This window comes from Salvia hispanica, chromosome 4 (assembly GCF_023119035.1).
Source record: "Salvia hispanica cultivar TCC Black 2014 chromosome 4, UniMelb_Shisp_WGS_1.0, whole genome shotgun sequence".
NCBI classification, from domain to species: Eukaryota; Viridiplantae; Streptophyta; class Magnoliopsida; order Lamiales; family Lamiaceae; genus Salvia; species Salvia hispanica.
The window spans coordinates 48,717,669-48,736,168 of record NC_062968.1 but is presented as its reverse complement, the minus strand read 5'-3'; the positions used below and the strand labels follow the sequence as shown (position 1 = coordinate 48,736,168).

At 36.8% G+C, this 18,500-nt stretch overlaps 3 protein-coding genes and 1 non-coding gene across 4 annotated transcripts; all 4 read right to left on the bottom strand.

Annotated features, from left to right (window-relative positions):
- Positions 1-1,885: 1,885 nt before the first annotated feature.
- Positions 1,886-3,026, bottom strand: LOC125218204. The gene is made up of 4 exons (XM_048119829.1): positions 2,908-3,026; positions 2,484-2,820; positions 2,293-2,393; positions 1,886-2,192 (listed from the first exon to the last, which is right to left on the bottom strand). The coding sequence occupies exons 1-4, from the start codon at positions 2,971-2,973 to the stop codon at positions 2,031-2,033; spliced, it is 666 nt and encodes a 221-aa protein (XP_047975786.1). The 5' UTR covers positions 2,974-3,026; the 3' UTR covers positions 1,886-2,030.
- A 4,585-nt stretch (positions 3,027-7,611) lies between these two features.
- LOC125224333 (vicilin-like seed storage protein At2g28490) lies at positions 7,612-9,592 on the bottom strand. Its single transcript, XM_048127716.1, has 5 exons — positions 9,156-9,592; positions 8,901-9,082; positions 8,715-8,795; positions 8,274-8,630; positions 7,612-8,206 (listed from the first exon to the last, which is right to left on the bottom strand). Exons 1-5 carry the CDS (start codon positions 9,529-9,531, stop codon positions 7,763-7,765), a joined length of 1,440 nt encoding a protein of 479 aa, XP_047983673.1. The 5' UTR covers positions 9,532-9,592; the 3' UTR covers positions 7,612-7,762.
- Positions 9,593-10,485: 893 nt separating this feature from the next.
- On the bottom strand, positions 10,486-10,567 carry TRNAS-CGA. The gene has a single exon. It is a non-coding gene; the product is annotated as a tRNA-Ser (tRNA).
- A 222-nt stretch (positions 10,568-10,789) lies between these two features.
- Positions 10,790-13,995, bottom strand: LOC125223983 (E3 ubiquitin-protein ligase RSL1-like). The gene is made up of 3 exons (XM_048127308.1): positions 13,197-13,995; positions 11,517-12,289; positions 10,790-11,089 (listed from the first exon to the last, which is right to left on the bottom strand). Exons 1-3 carry the CDS (start codon positions 13,920-13,922, stop codon positions 10,921-10,923), a joined length of 1,668 nt encoding a protein of 555 aa, XP_047983265.1. The 5' UTR covers positions 13,923-13,995; the 3' UTR covers positions 10,790-10,920.
- Between the last annotated feature and the right edge of the window lie 4,505 nt (positions 13,996-18,500).

The window sequence follows — 18,500 nt, the reverse complement described above, 5'->3', positions numbered from 1 at the left end:
TATAATAATTTTCCCTTTTCTACCTATTTTTCAACGTCTCTATCCCCTTGCCAAGAATTTATTTTCCTCTTTCATTAATGGTGGTTATCTTTCTCTTGTTCGGCGGAGATCAGATCTCATCTCCCTGTGCGTCGTTCTTCTCTACTTTAGATGTAGACATGACATCGCATAGTGATGCACAAGAAATGCATGAATTCATGTCTTTCATCAATGGAGTCAATCAGAATTACCATGAATCAATTTGGAACTATGACAGATAGTACTTTTAGTTACTCCCTCCGTCCCCTTTCCACAAGAAATTATGCAATTTTATTTTGTGTGGGAAGTGGAGAGGATCTCTTAATCCATTCCTACACCTCATATTCCACTTACTAATTCTCACTCACATTTTATTATAAAACTAATATATAAAAGTATGATATATGCTCCACTAATTTTTTCAATCCACTTTCTATTACTCCCTCCGTTCCATTGAAGATGACCCACTTTCTTTTTTGGTTTGCCTCAATCAAGATGACTCATTACTTAAAATGGAAATCCCTTTATCTCTACTTTATTCTCTCTTTCTTACTTTACTCTCTCCAATTAACACACAAAATAAGATTGCATAAAATCTCGTGTCGCCCAAGGAAGGGGTCATCCTCTTTGGAACGGAGGGAGTACATTTCTTAAAATTCGTGTCAGATGAAGTGGTGACAAATTATAAAGAACGGAGGAGTATCAACAAAATATAATTATTACTCCTTCCGTTTTTTAAAAATAGCAACTACTTCCATTTTGGGTCGTTTCTTAAAAATAAAAACTTTAGAATCTTTCTATTTTAGGATATGGACCTAACAATCCACTAACTCTATTTTTTCTACTTTTTCTCTTCCTCTCTCTTACTCCACTCATTTTTCTTTTCCTCTCTTTTACTTTACCAATTTTTCTCACTTAATTTACCAATTGTGCATTAAAACCCATGTCGTTTCAAATATTTCTATTTTTTGAATACGGAGATGGAGTATAAAAAAATGACATAACATGTGTATAATAATACGGGGATGTATTAGGATGACACATCTTCTTAAAGTGACAACGCATCATCAACCTCGTACTATCATATGACACATTATCTTGCAATATTCATTAGCATGCGTTTTACAGATCGCATGATAGTAATAGGTAGATTGCAGTGTAGATTGTTGAGTATTAATGTTTAATTTGCATTATATACAAACTGATTGCTTTTGTATAAAGTTATTTTGTATTATAAATAATAATTCAATACTCAATAATGTACACTGTAATCCACATATTACGTAGTCTGTAAATCTATTTAAAATACCTACTAATAAATATTATAGAATACACTCCTAATATTATAGGATGACGTGTCACGTGGCAGCACGGAGTTAGTACTTAATAGTACGTTGTCACTCGAAAATCGGTATCACCATAACGCACTCCTATTCACTCCTATTCACTCCTATTCATACATGTACAACAATATCAACGAAATTATAACAAAATAATGGCACGTACATGTATACAAGTATATCAACACAATAATTGTTCTAATGTGTTGATATTTGATAACCTGACAAGAAAACATTAATTTTATTCCATTACACGTTCTAAACAATAATGATTTAATCTTTTGATGTTACTATCATATCTCAATCTTTTCATATTATCCTGTTAAATTTCATAGATCTTTCAATCTCTCTCTCTCTCTCTCTAAATTTGACCCGATTATCAAATATATAAATTAAACTTTGTTAAGTAGATTCTCGAAATTCGTAGCACCATATCTATGTTTTATTAGTCGTTGGTTGATCATATGATACTATGAGTATAAAAACACCAAGCAATTACAAAAGCAAATAAGTTCAACACAGAGAGAAAAAAGAAATGGCATATAGTACATAATACAACATGGACAAAATTTAAACAACGAAAGATTTATTAAATATTAGATAAATGTTATGAAAAGTGTATAGAAACTAACTCCATTGAATATAAAAATCAAAATCTAATAGTACTACTTGTTAATTGCTTAAATTAAAAGTATAGAAAACATCAGAGCGTGGCATCTTTCTCCCGCCATACTTGTGAGCCATCTGATCCATCTTTGCAGAATTTCTCATCCATATGTACGCATGATTTGTATTCTCCTCATTGGCACTGCGACATATCTCGATTCCTAAAATCTGAAAATTTAATCACAAATGAATGATTATGCAATTATTCACAGATCACATAAAAAATCTATTTATAACATTTAGCCACCAAAAAAGGAACAATATTTACCTGATGTGCACCTTTGAAACACTTGTAGTACAAATAATTTTCATCCATCCAAGGCACCAAGTTATTAATCACAAGGCAGCAATTTTTGTGTGCTAGCTTCTCTACAATACCAAATCCATCAAATTATAAACTAATTCAGCATAATAATTAATCGACAAAAGTATTTAATTTAATGATAATTAAAGGAGTACCTGATGACTTGAGGCAGTATGGTGCAGGGCGGAATATCTGGACTTGGTATCCTGTGTTGAGTTTCTCCCAAATCTGCATCTGATAGAGACAAATCTCACCAGCAGAGTCCTCCGTCGCGGCGGTGATGTAGTAGAGCGCTCCGGCAGTGGGCTCCACGTTGAGATTTACTATTGTGATGAACTTGAGAAAACCTTGTTCACCGCCAGCCTTGTTGTTGTACTCCTCCACCGCAAACTTGGCGGCGATTTCTGCCTTTTGGTAGCGGTCGCCGCCTTCGACGCGCCTGATGCCTCCCAGAATCACAGACCCATCTTTAGCCGGCGTTACATAGAATCCCTGAAATTATTTATAAAATACTAATATTCAAATTAATTAAAGCCAATTTATATACTCCGTGTAGTAGTATGAGAGATCAATGAGAACCTGGCTGTAGTTAATGTCATCCATGTATTCAGAGTAGGCTTCTCGATCGAAAGTAAGGTGTTCCATTGCTGAAGAAACTGATAAAAGAGCGAATTTGGAAAGATGAAAAAAGACGGGGGAATTTCTCTTGCAACTATTGGAGTTATCAAAGTTATGTATGTATGCGTTTATATAGGGAGAGGTATGTGTGTTGTTGTTGACATTGACAAGGAAAATAGTTTTTGTTATGGAAGGTGTTAACAATTGTTATGCATTACATAAATACACGCGATTCGTTTCGTACTAAGAAACCTAATTGCGGTAGGACGTCAATGATTCCGATTTGGGAATTTACTTGAATGACCTAAAATAAAATTTGTGTTAATTGTGTCTCAAGAAAGTGTATATTTACATTAAACGGTTTTTTCTATGTATAGATAAGTTAATTTAACAACTTATAGAGCACTAAATTATGGTATTGTTATTGTATAGTAGTATTAAATTTTAATTTATCATAAAATAATTATATACTTCCTCCGTCTCTTAAATTTTGTCAAACTTTGACCAGGCACGAATTTTAAGAATTGTAATGGAAAGTGAGTTGAAAAAGTTAGTGGATTGTGAGTCCTACTTTTATATAGAAATTGAAATGAGTTAGTGGAATATAGAGTCCACTACCAAAAAATGGTAAAAAATGAAATGTGATAAATTTTGTGAGACAAACGAAAATAAAAAAATGTGACAAAAGTTATAGGACAGAGGAAGAGAGAGTACTAATTGAAACTGATTAAAATATTCTCCATAATTCAAGTACATAGAACTAACCAAGTTGATAGATGTTAGCAACAAAAAAAAACATATAGAAAACATTCGTGTCAGAAATATTGAACAAAATTGCATGATTCCCAAAATCATAATTTAAATTTTCAATAATTATGACTAATGCAAAGAATGAATGAAATGTACTGATACAGTTCCAGCAATAGTTGTCAGTGACACAAAAAACATATCAAAACGTTCTGCGTTAGAATGCTTGAAATTCACACGGTCAAACAAATCTTGAACAAAATTGCATGTTTCCCAAAAGCATAATTGAGATTTTCAATAATTATGACTAACGCAAAAATAAATGAAATGTATAGACGCAGTTCCAGCAATAGATGTCAGCGATACCAAAAACATATAAAAAAGTTCTTTGTCAGAATGACAAGACATTTTGAAACATAACAATTTCAGCCCGTTTTCGACATTGATGGCGTTCACTGCTGGAACTGCATCACACGTAGAAATTATTCTCAATTTCAACAACAAGCTACCTTGAAACTAATATTATTTCGAATGTTGTAAGTTGGAAAGACAATAAAGATAATTTAGATGAATAAAAAAGAGTGGGGAAGAACAAATAGGATAATATAAAGTATACATTTTATAGAAAAATGGCAAAGATAGCATGGAACAAATTACGTGGATTTCAAGTTCAACCTTAAGATTTACAAGAAGATTTTCATGTAATTATGAAAAAAACAGTTATAAAATTTTAGACATCTCCAAAGAAAGAAGAAGATGAAATAGGAACTAAAATATGTCCTTGAAAAGAAACTATGCAATTAATTGTTTGCAAAGAAAAAATATACGAAATATAAAGAGTTGACACCTGAAATCTCAAGGCGACGACCACGCTAGCGGCGAGCTCCCGGAGGCGGTATCCTGTGGCTGACCCACGTTGGGGCATGGGGGTCCCATGGAACCCCCATTTTTTTATATTAGTATATATATATTATTCATGCAATATTTAACTTGTAGTTCTGTAGCACAGTTGATCCGCTAGTTACACTATTAACTCGCACAAGTCTCAGGTTCGATCTCGAATTTTGTCGATTTTGTTGTGTTTTTTGGATTTTCTCATAGCTAGACTATTCTCCTAACTAGACAGCCAAATTGGTTATTTTTTCTCATTGTAGTATATTTTCTCGTACCTATATTAATTTATTTGTCCAGTAATTGATCCAATTGTCCGATTCGTATAGATAAATTATTACCTAGTAATTAATTCTTTTTTATTTTTTCACACTAGTAATTTTATGTAATCTCAATTTATTTTCTTATCTGTGTAAATATTATTATTAATTGTAAGATCTTAAAGTAGTAATCTTTATAATTTAAGAATAAAAATAATTCTTTCATCCCATAAATATGCAGGTATAGTACTATATCATATTCCCTTCGTCCCACAATATATGACATACTTGGGGATTATTGACATATGATTTTAGGTAATGTTGTTTTGTGTGTTAGGTAGAGAGAGAAAATAATATATTTATATTAATGTGAGAGGGAACTTTTTTCAAAAAAGGAAAAGTGACATCTTTTGTGGGACAAACTAAAAAGAAAGTGTGACATCTATTATGGAACAAAGGGAGTATAATATTAGTAAGTTTAATTTTAAAGTTTATACTTTTTATTTAAAAAAATCTATATTCTTCAACTATTTCAAGGTTGACACTGTAATCGTATATACTTTAATTTATATTATTCATTTTAAAATTATTTATCTTTCAGCTTTCACGACTGTGTTTGACGTCATTGATACTAAAAATATGCAAAAATTATTAACATTAGTTTGGACCCCCAGTATTAATTTTGTGTCCGCTACTGGCGTTATCACAACGGTAGAGTTGGGGCCGTCGCACTGGGCCACCCCTAATCTTTTTGGGCCTACTTTTAAGTCTAAAGGGCCACCATTATTATTCTTTTCATTTGATAATGGATTAATCAAATTTAAGTAATATTTTTATGCAGATTCGCATTGTATGGACTTAGCTCCGGCATCGAAACACGATTTATCCAGAATGGCTAATCAAGCAACGAAAAAGGGGGCTTCAAACTATTGAAGGATGGCTAGCAACGTATTACAAAGGAGGGGGTTCTCTTTACGCGCCACACCCTGGTGGACTCATAATTACCATTATAGTAACCTTGGTATTTAGTATTCAATTGAATTCATCAATATCATTAGTAGTTTACTATATTTACCATTAGTGATATAGAAGTTGCAATTTTACTCCTACGAAAATGGTGCTCTACAAATATATTGACCGAAATCAACATATAAAGTAGTATTTTGGAGCAACATATATTTATAAAATAAAAAAGGATGCCTACAAAATTTGATCTTCAATTCAAATTCACTAATCCATTGTAGTGCTACTAATTAAGTTTTATAGTGGGCGTATACCTTTTGTGGGCTTCACTTTTAGGATCATTTCATTAAAATTTGAAATCTTAAAGGTATAATTTTAGGCTATCGAGAGAAATTTGAGCGGTTGTATAAAAGTCTTTTAGCTTATAGTCAGTCAAGAAAAAGGTATGGGATAGAAGAAGAGAGAGTACTAACTGAAATTGACTAATATTCTCAATAATTCAAGTACATAGAAATAACCAAGCTGATAGATGTTAGCAACACAAAAAAACATATATTAAACATTCTGTGTCAAAATTCTTGAAATTCGCACGGTTCCCAACAAATCTTGAACAAAATTGCCTGATTCACGAAAGCATAATTGAAATTTTCGATAATTATGACTAATGCAAAGAATGAATGAAATGTACTGATACAGTTCCAGCAATAGTTGTCAGCGACACAAAAAACATATAAAAAACGTTCTGCGTTAGAATGCTTGAAATTCGCACGGTCAAACAAATCTTGAACAAAATTGCATGATCCCAAAAGCATAATTGGAATTTTCAATAATTATGACTAATGCAAAAATAAATGAAACGTACCGACACAGTTCCAGCAATAAATGTCAGCGACACCAAAAACATATCAAAAATGTTTTGTGTCAGAATGACATGAAATTCGCACGGTCAAACAAATCTTGAACAAAATTGCATGATTCCCAAAAATATAATTGAAATTTTCAATAATTATAACTAATGCAAAAATAAATGAAATGTACAAACATAGTTCCAGGTTAGCGACACCAAAAACATATAAAAAACGTTCTCTGTCAGAATGACTTGAAATTCGCACGTGCGAATTTCAAGACATTTTGACACGGACAATTTCAGCATGTTTTCGGCGACGTGCGAATTTCAAGACATCTTGACACATAACAATTTCAGCCCGTTTTCGACATTGATGGCGTTCACTGCTGGAACTGCATCATACATAGAAATTATTCTCAAGTTCAACAACAAGCGGCCTTGAAACTAATATTATTTCGAATGTTTGTAAGATGGAAAGACATTAAAGACCGCTTGAAACTAGTATTATTTCGAATGTTTGTAAGGTGGAAAGACATTAAAGATATTTTAGATGTATAAAAGAGAGTGGGGAAGAACAAATAGGATAATATAAAGTATACATTTTACAGAAAAATGGCAAAGATAGCATGGAACAAATTAGGTGGATTTCAAGTTCAACTTTAAGATTTACAACAAGATTTTCATGTAATTATGAAAAAAACAGTTAAATAAATTTTAGACTTCTCCAAAGAAAGAAGGAAATTACATTAAAATTTTGAAAAAACCTAGATTTAGAAGGAGAAAATTGTAACTAAATAAGAAATTTAATTAGAAAAGCTAATCTGTGAGAAGGTGGGGTTCATGGTTCAATTTATAATAATTTTACCCACCCTTAGTTATGAATTAAAATTAGTCACGTTACGTTAACATTTTACAAATTCTCATAGTTAAATCACTTAATAAAAGTTTTTCGTGGAGTGACAAAAAGAAGTCGAAATTATTCACAAACTTCGGAAGAGTGAAAGATTACCAACATCAACAAATTTATCCAAACAAAATACACACGAAACCAAAACAACTAAAAACATTAGTAATTCACATTCCACCACAAACCAACACAAAACTCCATTCACCACTCACTCCAGAACTTCCTCACTGCCTCTCTCACCCCTCCCGGAGCTCCCTCATCCGGCGGAGCCACCGTGGCCGTAGGCAGGATGGTAGACTCCCGTTGAGCATCAATGATGTAATCAAAGCTCTTCTCACTCATCCCAAAGGCAGCCGCAAACTCGGGCCCTCTCATCGCGTGGAGCAACGAGTTTGCTCCCACCAAGAACTGAGGCCAGTTGTTGCGGGCCGAGGTGGTGAACCCAAAGAACTCAAACGGCCCGGTTCGTGACGCGATCTGGCAGAAGGGGAAGAAGCGAGGTATCCAAAACACATCTCCTTCGTTCACTTTAGCATTCATAGCCAAGCTCCCATTTGGATACACGATTTGTATCGTCCCACTTCCTTTCAACACAACCCCATACTCTGTCGCCATCGGATTGATATGAGGCGCCATCATCGATCCCTGCATTCACATTACATACATAAGTCTTGTCTCAGTGAAAAAGACAATCAAAAGGAAGCTTAATTACCGCAGTGAGGTTGACAAGATAGACTCCAATGTTGTTGTAGCGGAGGGGCGGATAGTTCTTCTCGTCGAGGGCAACGCTCCACCCGTAGTCGTTCTTGAAATCGGGCTTTCTGTCGTAGAGGTTGTACGCGTCCGGGCCTTTACCGGTTCTGGAACCACCCTTCCTATCATCCTTCTTCTTGTTACTCCAGTCCATGAAAGACACCATCATCTTCCTAAAAGACCATGTCGATTGTTGCTCATCTCCTCCGATTTGCCTCATCTCAGCCATCCTCGGGGCATGAGTTGTGTTCGATAAGTAGATGATCGGACCTTCGCGTTGGCTCATCAGCATATCTTCCAGTTCTTCCTGTGTCACCTGAGGAAAGAAAAGAAAAACAAACATCCTTACTCAAACCATTCCATAGCTAGAAAGGAGCATGTACATTGAGAATGTACTTACATTGAATGCCGTCGACAACGTTAAATGATCGAATCCAGAGAGCACCGACTTAGGATTCTTTCCACCAGCAACGTAGAAGGACTGGCAAAAAGCAGAGTGTTTAGGAGAAAAATTCAAATGAAATTACTAGCTAGGGAGGGTTTGGTTTGTAATTTGTAATTTGTAATTTGTAAATTGTAAGTGTACTTGAAATTTATAGGGTGTGAGGCTGTCGGATGTATCAATGCTGCAGACAATATGAAGCCTCTGGCCTTCCTCTGCATTGATCAAATAAAAGGCCGATCCCGCCGCAATTCGGTATATATCCCCGACCTTCAATCTCCTCTCCACCAGTTCATCTTTGTATATATTCCCCACTCTTGCTTCCCCTGCAATCAAGAATACATCATAGCATTACCTAGCTATCTATCTCTAGTGCAATTCGTGACTAATAGATGATACCTCTGCGAACGAAGAGGATGAGTGAGGAATCGAGATACTGAGGAATGAACAAGCTCTTAGGTTCCATGGTGATGAAGCCAATATGCATAGGGCTTTTGCCGGAGCCCCTGACGAGCTTCATGCTCCCAGCCTCCGTCTTGACCACCGGCTTCGAATGGTGAAGCAAGAACCAGTCGTCCCCCTCGCGCCATCCCGTGCCGCCCTCGTCGCCGCCACGAGCTTCTTCGTGGCCTCGTCGCTCCCTCTCTGACCACCGCTCTTCTTCGCGGCCTCTTTCCCTTTCCGACCACCGCTCGTCGTCCTTGCGGGCAGAGACGGCCACCGCAAGCGCCGCCAGCAAGGCCAAAACGGCCAACAAACGTGTCGTCTTATCCATGAACTAAATAGTAGTACAAGTAGTAAGTATCTCCGTGGATATGTTGAAATGGTGAATGCAAGAAATGGTGTATATGTAGAGAGAGAAAGGGTACAGGTGTTTGTCATGCATCGATGGTTAGCCTTGCTGGCCGTCTCTGCTTAAGACACAAATGAGTTCATGGATTCCTTCCCATCTCATCCAATATCTCTAGTATATTTTCAATTGTTTTCTTTTTCTTTTTTATTTTACATTCAACACAATCGTCACATGTTTTTTTATGGGACGCTTGAAATTTACTAGCTATTCTTTGTCATTTTTCTAAAATGATACGAGTATATGGTGATGATCTAACAAAAAGGGGGAAAAGGTTTCGGTCTCTTTGAAACTCGAATCAACCTTTTTGAACCACGCCACCACGGTTTCTTTTAATAAAAAAATATTGAATAATGTCACAACCAATCGATCTACTTTAATACTCTTTCCGTCTTAAAAGATAATTTTATATATGGATAATATGACTTTTAATAAATAAATTCTAATGAAATACAAGAGAATATAAAAAAATAGGTAAAACAAGAGTGATATAAAGAAAATATATATAAATATAAGAGAATATATAAAGTAGATAAAGTTATTGAGAAACTTTTCACTTTTAGAAATAAGACTATTTTTTATTAATTTTTTAAAATGACAATATGAAATTATTTTTTGTGGACAATGGAGTATAAAACATATGAAGTATTTAATTTTGATAATTAATTTAATTTAAGATAACTAAATTGATCATTATCATTATAATTTTTGTTAAATTAATTTTTTACATTATAATTTTATTTTATTTTTATATTTTTGCAGCATATTTATTCAACTTAACAAAAATAAATTCAATTAATTATAAATAAACTGCAATATATAATTAAGTATGAATGTAAAAATAATTCAAGGAACATTAACTTTGTAAAAACTGAAAAACGTCGACAGCAGGATTCGAACCTGCGCAGGCAAAGCCCAACAGATTTCGAGTCTGTCTCCTTAACCACTCGGACATATCGACGAGTTGTAAGCTCCTCCGACATAATTGTATATAACTTCTCCTTTTTATGTCCCTATTTTCTTTTTAGCTAATTATGAGTTGTGTTGAGTGTTCAATTAAGTGAGTAGTAATGAAAAATTTGTAATCACTTAAAACAAGTTTATGATTACGGATGTACATAAACATCCGTTAATATTTCTGTAAGACAAAAATTACTTTCATAACAAACACGAGTCTCTCATGTGTTAGAAAAAAAGCAATGCTGATTCCAACAAGTGGTATATTCACAAATTACAATCCTAAGCCAAAATGGTTCCGAAAAATACTTGACAAGTAGTCCAAAAGGAGAACTCTTTACGATTACAAAATCTAATCTAATATCCATCTGAATCTGAATCTGAATCTAAGTATGCATCCTCGTCTTCTTCATCCGAGTCGAAGTCATCTTCCAGAATGTTCTCCTCATCCCAAAGTGGACAAGAGCAGGTCGCCTTCTTCTTTTTCCACTCAGCACCACATGTGTAACAAAATTCATTTCCACATCTGCAGGGAAATGTGAGAACCATAATACCTTAATATTAAAAATCTCTAAAAGCCCTCTCAAAAAGTCTCTAAAAGCATTAGTATCTATAATATGATCAGTGATTCTTATGTTTTATTCTATGGAAGATTATGGAGTGGCAATCATGCCTGCTCTATAGGCACACAGCATGTTTAGTTCCAATACAGCCCGGTTGAAAATAAAATTTCTGTTTTTCTTCTTGATAACTTTTTCTAGTGAAAAATTAATAGTAGGAGACTTCAAATAAGAAAAACAAAAAGTTTTAAGCATATTCAAAGTAAGAATGTCAATATCCTAGCTATAAGGAATTTCATATGATATGGTATAGAAACATAATGTAAACATTTCAGACTGGACAGACTACAAGTATGATATCAACTTAATGAAGTTATATGGGTTCAACCATACCTGCAAGTCATATGGTAACATCCAGTAGCGAGTTCAATCATATAGTTGCATTTTACACACTGACGCCACAAATTTGTTGCTGCTAAGTTCTTCAGTTTTGCTTCTTCTTGAGGGGGATGAGGGTTGCACAATTTGTACTGAGTACAAGTTGAGTTATTGTGCCAGGGAACTTTACAATTTATACAAAAGTGGTTATTGCATTTTAAGCACTTTCTGGCTCCTGATCTTTCCGCTCCTACTATGGCAGGCTTTGAATGTTCAAGAGCCTCTGACTTGGACATTAGAGCTGAACATTTAGGGTAAGGACAGTAAACTTTCTCTGTCACTGGAATCGAGGCCTCCTTCATACGCTGACTCATAATGTCTATCAACCTAGGTGTCAAGAATGTTCTGCAACTATCAATTTTCAATTCAGATTTGCATCCTTCGTGTGGACAAGTAGGCAGCAGGCCATGGAGTAGCTTCATTTCCACGTGTTGTTTCATGCAAGAAAAGCAATAGCGGTGCAGACAATCATCGATAGAGAAGATCTGGTTTATATTTGAATCCTCCAAACAGATAACACACGCCTCCTTTGGATTATTAGAGCTACTTGCCTCTGCAGCCCTGTTTACCTGAGCATCTATCGCTTCTCTAGCTAGTTTAAACGCAAACTTTATGTCTTTTCGAGCAACACGAGCTGGCTGGCAGTACGTAAACTTTTTTGAAAGATCGGTTACTCTATCTACCAGTGCAGCAACTTTTTTCTGTTTGCTCGACCACTGTCTAGTAACCTGCGGTTGAAAAAGAGTTGCAGCAATTTAGCTATTCGCAAATGCAGAAACCCTGATACTTAATCCAAGCCAACACTTGCAATTGTTAAGAATGATGGGAATTTACTAAACAGTGCTCATAATACTTTTGTCAAACTGAAGTGAAATTAAGCTAAGTGACAATAACCATGTTCCATATTAACAATGCAACATGAACCCAAGCCACCCAGGTCATAACTCTCCCACTTTTGCATAAGTGCCTAACTGTTAACCTTGATACGAATACTATCCTATGAGGGAGGGATAAAGGGTGGGGGGGTTAGAATAGTCAGTGTATGCACTAATATTAAGCAAGATCCTAGTAGAACACAAAAGAGACTGCATTTACGACATTAGAAGGAAAACAAAGGACAAGCACACGACTTCAAAAAAAATGACAAGCACAGTTTGTTGATCATACAGCGCTCGTATATCAACCTGACTTGTTCATAGCTCTTTCTCTATTCAAGACACAACATCACAATGTCTCAGCATGTGGGATTACAAAAAGAAATTAGATTTTTTCAGCATTAAAAATATCATAAAAATGAGAACAGAACAGAAGAAGAAGCCCTTAGAGCAATCATTTCCTCCTAACATCAAGGTTCAAGCAGTAAGGGACATGCAGCTCTATTAGAAGATAAAGTAGAGTAGAGAGCAGCTAATATTTTGCTGAGAAAAGTAAATGTCCACAAAACGGTTGAGTCAAAACCAATAAATATTGGGAAATCCAACTCAAACAATAAAATCTATAGTTTAACAACTGAAACACAATCATACAACGATCATAGCACCGATTGCAGTGTAGATAAGCACGCACATAGCATAGCTGCATCTATTTAACAAAAAAGTATTTTCGACAAATTAAGAAGAACAAACCAAAACTCACATAATTGAAAATCGGATTATAATCGCAGTAGAAAACAAGCCTTTGCAGTTGGAGTTCCAGTGCAGCATTGAGCCCTTCGATAAGAGCCGTGATATCTGCGGTCCGGCGGTTCGCCCCGTGGGCCACGAAAGGCTTCCGCAACTCAAACAACAAATCATCCCTCGAATCGCATATCGCGACGCCAATTCCTCCGAGAGGAGATTCGTCAGTCAAACGATTCTCCATCAAACCCTTGAAATAAACCCTAAATATCTCATTACTCCCCCCTTTCGAACTGCCTTCCCCAAACGGTCGCTCAAAATCATCCCCCCAATCATCCCACTCATCATCCGACATTCTCGAGATCTCAAGCGCCAACTGATGATCGTGGAGCCGCCTGTCGAGATCATTCTTCAAATTCTGGAATTCTCTCTCGGAAATAGCTTGGTCTCTGAGTTCCTGCTCGAGTTTGAGGAGCTCGTCGGAGAGGAGGTCGGTGAATTTCAATTCCTCCTCGTTTCGTTGGGGTTGATCGACAGCGGCGGCAGTGGAGGAGGTGGAAGGTTGGGGATTAAGGGATAGAGAAGCGGTTATGGCTTCCTGGAGTTGGAGATCGAAGGCGAAATCGAGGTCGGCGTCGACGGTTTTGGCGGTCATTAGTTCGAAGCGTTGCTCGGCGGCGATGGCCTGGAGTTCGTCGGCGTCGGAGTCTAATCCGTAGTCAAACGACGCCGTCGGAAGGGACATCGGAGTGAGCGAGTACTATTTGTTTTGTAGTATTGAAAATCAGTACTGTATTATGCTCTGCTATCTGCATTGAGATATAATCAGATTTGTGAGATTTGTATCAAAACCCTTGAAAATTAAAATTAAAATGGTGTATTATTCTAAAATTACGAATTGTGATATCTATTGTAAAATTTAAATAAATAAAAGAATTAATAAATCTTGATATTTTAGTCAATTTACTCCCAAAGTCGGGTGTTCACCGAATCAAATCTTACATAACATCGATGTATATTGACCCAAAATAACATTGTTTTGGTCTAAGGTGTCTCGTAGGAAAATTTACATGTATTAAAAATCTAAAACATTGTGTTCTGATCGTGATACGCATGAAAAAGTAGAAATATTTTTTTTGTTTTTTTACCTAATCAACTTTTATTTTTCTTTCGTCTGTCATCACACTCAGTCTAATGCAAATCTAAAATTGAAAAATAAGGAACAAGATAAAACTAGAACAAAAACGAAATAATTCAACTTAATAGTAAATGAGTACAATGACGAGAGAGGTTCAGTCCTCCTTTGTTAATAAGTCTTCATGGTCTTCTCGTTCAGCTATACCTCAACATTTAGCTATCTTATCAATTGAGTACTACCAATTTGTTAGTGCATTGCTCATATGCCCAATACTTGGGCCTCTTACCTTTCTATCACCTAAATATAGAGTTTGCTAACAATTTTATAAATCGAGGACACTTCCTAATATCTGAACTGATAATTTTGCCCTTAAACCTATTCAAGCATAAAAGTACAACTTTTATTAAATATCATCTGTTCAAGAAAGATGACCTTTCTTGGGCGGCATGAGAATTTATACAGTTTTATTTTATGTGTCAGATAAAAAGAATAAAGTATAGATAAAAAAAATTTTATTTTTAGTAATGAACCATCTTCAGTGGAACAAAGGGAACAGAGGAAGTCTACTTTTTTTTATCTCCGGCGTCACATTAGTCTCTCTTCTAATTGCATTTATAATTTTTAGTTGTTTTCTTTTCAACTGTTCACTCTGGCCGTTTTATACTTTCCTTTCATATTTTTTAAAATGTGGATAAAATTGGAGATTGATTGAATGTTGATATCATTACTTCATAATCAATTCTGACGCTTTTTTCCCATTATCTAAATAAGAAGCTTGACTATATTGCATAGAAAATGCAATGAAGATCGTACTTAAATAAACTCAAAAATTTTATATACGAATAATTATTTTCATAACATGAAGCATATGATACTAATTTCTAAGCCATGTTTTTAAAGGCCTAGTAAGCCCAAAAGTTAATTTTTGTATTTTTTTTATATTTTTTTTTTGTATTTTAGGCGACTTAGATTTTAGTTTTCGCCAGAGGCCCATTTGCATTGAAAAAGTGGTTTTGAGTTGTATCTTAATTAGAAAGCAATTTTTATGCACTTTCAACAAATTATCCACATAATATAATGATAGAATTTGAAAACCTGCACTTGTAAACATTAACACCGTAAGTTACTCCTCAAAAATAAATTCTCAATATCTAAACAAAAAATTAATAATGCCAAAAGGTCATATTATGCAACCAAAGAATAGTAATGCCAAAAGGTCATACTAATATACTATCCATTGACTCTAAACCCCTAGATGATGATGGAAAAATGAGACAGGATGAGGCTGCTCAAGACATGTATGATTAACATAGTGGACTACCAGTTGGGAGTCGAACTATTAGCCAAAAAATTAGAGGATTCAAAAGCTCACTCTTTTTGTCGTGTGAAACAAATGAAATTAATAAGCATAGTTTGATGTATTCATTTAGTGAAGGCCTTAGAGCATCTCCAATAGCAGCTAGCCCACCGGCTAGCCGATTCGCGTCGCTAGCCGGTCGGCTAGCTGAACTATTAGAATCGGCCAGCCGCGAATCGGCGAAAAAATCGGCGTGGGCTAGCCGATTTGAGGGCGCTGGCCGCCATTGTGGCGTGCCGATCGGCCAACCCCCAATTTTTGTTTTTTTTTTTAAATTTTTTTGAAAACCTATATATACGCGATTTTAGTTTCATTTTCATTTGCACCACTTGTTTTAACGAGTTTTCTCTCTCACTAAATTTCTGTACAAGAGCAACATTGAGCGATGAGTAACGCGGGTGGTAGCGGTGGTGGTAGTGGTGGTAGTGGTGGGGATACTAAGGAGTACGAACGGCTAGGGGTGGGTCGATACGATATATCGTAACGAAAACGTTGTATCGTGTATCGTATCGAAAATATCGATATGAAAGAATTTCATATCGTTATCGTATCGAAAGTTTCGATATATCGAACTTTCGATATAAAAAAATTTCATATCGTTTTCGTATCGATATTTCGATATATCGTACCGAAATTCGATATATCGTTAAATATCAATATATATCGAAAATAAAATATCGATATATATCGTATTTTCGATATAAAACGATATATCGCGATATAAGGAAATTCATATCGTTATCGTATCGAAAACTTCCGATACGATATCGTATCGTATCGAAAAATACGATATATCGAAAAATCGATAATTTTTCGATATTTTTCAATACGATACGAGCGATATATCATTTTTTCGGTATTTTTCCCCAGCCCTACGAACGGCAGATGAACGAGGCTATGGAGGCCTATATGAACCGAGAGCTAGAGCGGTACATGCGAATGGTCGAACAGCAGGCGGTATCTCGCCCTCCTCCCATTGTCCACCGCCGAGCAGTGATTGATCGGGATCACGTAGCTGCACATCAGCGGCTATTTGACGACTACTTCTCAGAGAACCCACGGTTTCCCGCCAACATGTTCAGGCGGCGTTTTAGAATGCGGAGGGAGTTGTTTATGCGTGTCGTTGACGCTTTGGAGCATCGATATCTTTATTTCTGCTTCAGGCACGATGCGTCTGGCAGACCCGGCCACACCCCTATTCAAAATGCACGGCGGCAATCAGGCAGTTGGCCAACGGAGGCACGGCGGACATGTGGGATGAGTACCTCCACATCGGTGAGTCGACAATCCTGGAATGTCTTAAGTATTTCTGTCAGGGCGTGATTGCTATTTTCCGTAATCAGTACCTTCGAAGCCCTACCCCCAAGATTGTCATGATCTGATGCAGATGCACGGGGAGCAGCATGGATTCCCCGGGATGTTAGACGAGCATAGATTGTATGCATTGGTAGTGGAAGAACTGTCCGACTGCCTGGAAGGGGGCCTACACGACCAGCTACAAGGGAAAGAATCCCACGATGATCCTCGAGGCCGTAGCTATTACGGGCATGGAATCTGGCATGCGTATTTTGGGGTAGCCGGGTCGAACAACGACCTCAACGTCCTCAACTCATCGCCCCTCTTCAACGAGCAGTGTCGGGGCATCGGTCCGGCCGTCTCATTTGTGGCCAACGGCAACCGGCATGATATGGGCTACTACATGGCGGATAGGATATACCCCTAGGTGGCCCGTCTTTGTGAAGGCGATCAGGCACGCAAGTGATGACAAGAAGGCCTACTTTGCGGAAACGGCAGGAGTCGGAGCGCAAGGACGTGGAGCGCGCATTTGGTGTGCTCCAGGTCTCGATGGGCAGCAATCAAGGGTCCAACGCGTTTGTGGGATGTCAAATGCATTGGTGATATAATGTACGCCTGCATTATCTTGCACAACATGACCGTCGAAGACGAAAGCCTACAACTGACTAGTTGGGCCAATGATGATGAAGCCGGTCCAAGCCACGGAACGGCCACCCCTAGCGTACGACGTGGGGTACCTCACGATGAAGTCGGCCGCCTCCAGGCACATGCCGGCATGCGCCCAAGTGGATGCTCATATTCAACTCCAAAAGGATATAATTGAAGAGTTGCGGGCACGGAAGATTGCACGATAGTTTTTTTTTCTTTATTATGTAATTTATTTTTTTTAATTGAATGTACTTTTTTCAAAATGCAATTAATGAATTTTCCCGTATATGTCTCGTAAATTTAATTCCATTAATTTAATCGTAAATTTAATTCCGTAAATGTAGTTGTTTTTGAATTATTTTTATTGCGGCTGGCCTATGGCTGGCCTAAGGCTAGCCTATTTGAGTAAAATGCTGTGATGTAGCAGGTGGATTTTTAGAGCATCCGCAATGGTTAATAGGCCGGCCATAGGCGCCGCCCATTCTCTCCTACCTTGCCACGTCGGCCAACACTAAAAAAACCACTCCGCCACGTCAGATTTAGGCCAGCCATAGGCCAGCCCGCAATAAAAACAATTCAAAATATCTACATTTACGGAATTAAAATCTGCGATATACGGAATTAAATTTACGACACATATACGGGAGAAAAATAATCCATTCCATTAAAAAAAAAAAGTACAAAGATTTAAAAAAAAAGTACATGATTTTTTAAAAAAAAAAAGTGGCTTGACACCCGAGAGCCCCGCCAGCTCTCTACTCCTCATCGCCGTCGCCGTCGCCCTCCTCGGGCCGCCGCCGCCGCCGCCGGCGACCTTTACCGCCACCCGTGAGTATCTGAGCCCCACGTCGGAACCCCCCAGCCCTCCTAGAAGTCGCGATCTC

Bases quoted from the DNA above. Each gene is read 5' to 3' on its own strand.
- LOC125218204 (XM_048119829.1), bottom strand. From the start codon at position 2,973: ATGGAACACCTTACTTTCGATCGAGAAGCCTACTCTGAATACATGGAT. The intron at 2,821-2,907 runs GTTCTCATTGAT...AAATAATTTCAG, and splicing joins ATGACATTAACTACAGCCAG to GGATTCTATGTAACGCCGGC. The intron at 2,193-2,292 runs GTAAATATTGTT...TTAAATTTTCAG, and splicing joins GTTTCAAAGGTGCACATCAG to ATTTTAGGAATCGAGATATG.
- LOC125224333 (XM_048127716.1), bottom strand. From the start codon at position 9,531: ATGGATAAGACGACACGTTTGTTGGCCGTTTTGGCCTTGCTGGCGGCG. The intron at 9,083-9,155 runs GTATCATCTATT...TCTTGATTGCAG, and splicing joins CATCCTCTTCGTTCGCAGAG to GGGAAGCAAGAGTGGGGAAT. The intron at 8,796-8,900 runs GTACACTTACAA...GCTTTTTGCCAG, and splicing joins TCACACCCTATAAATTTCAA to TCCTTCTACGTTGCTGGTGG.
- LOC125223983 (XM_048127308.1), bottom strand. From the start codon at position 13,922: ATGTCCCTTCCGACGGCGTCGTTTGACTACGGATTAGACTCCGACGCC. The intron at 12,290-13,196 runs GTGAGTTTTGGT...TTTCAACCGCAG, and splicing joins ATAATCCGATTTTCAATTAT to GTTACTAGACAGTGGTCGAG. The intron at 11,090-11,516 runs GTATGGTTGAAC...ATTTCCCTGCAG, and splicing joins TGTTACCATATGACTTGCAG to ATGTGGAAATGAATTTTGTT.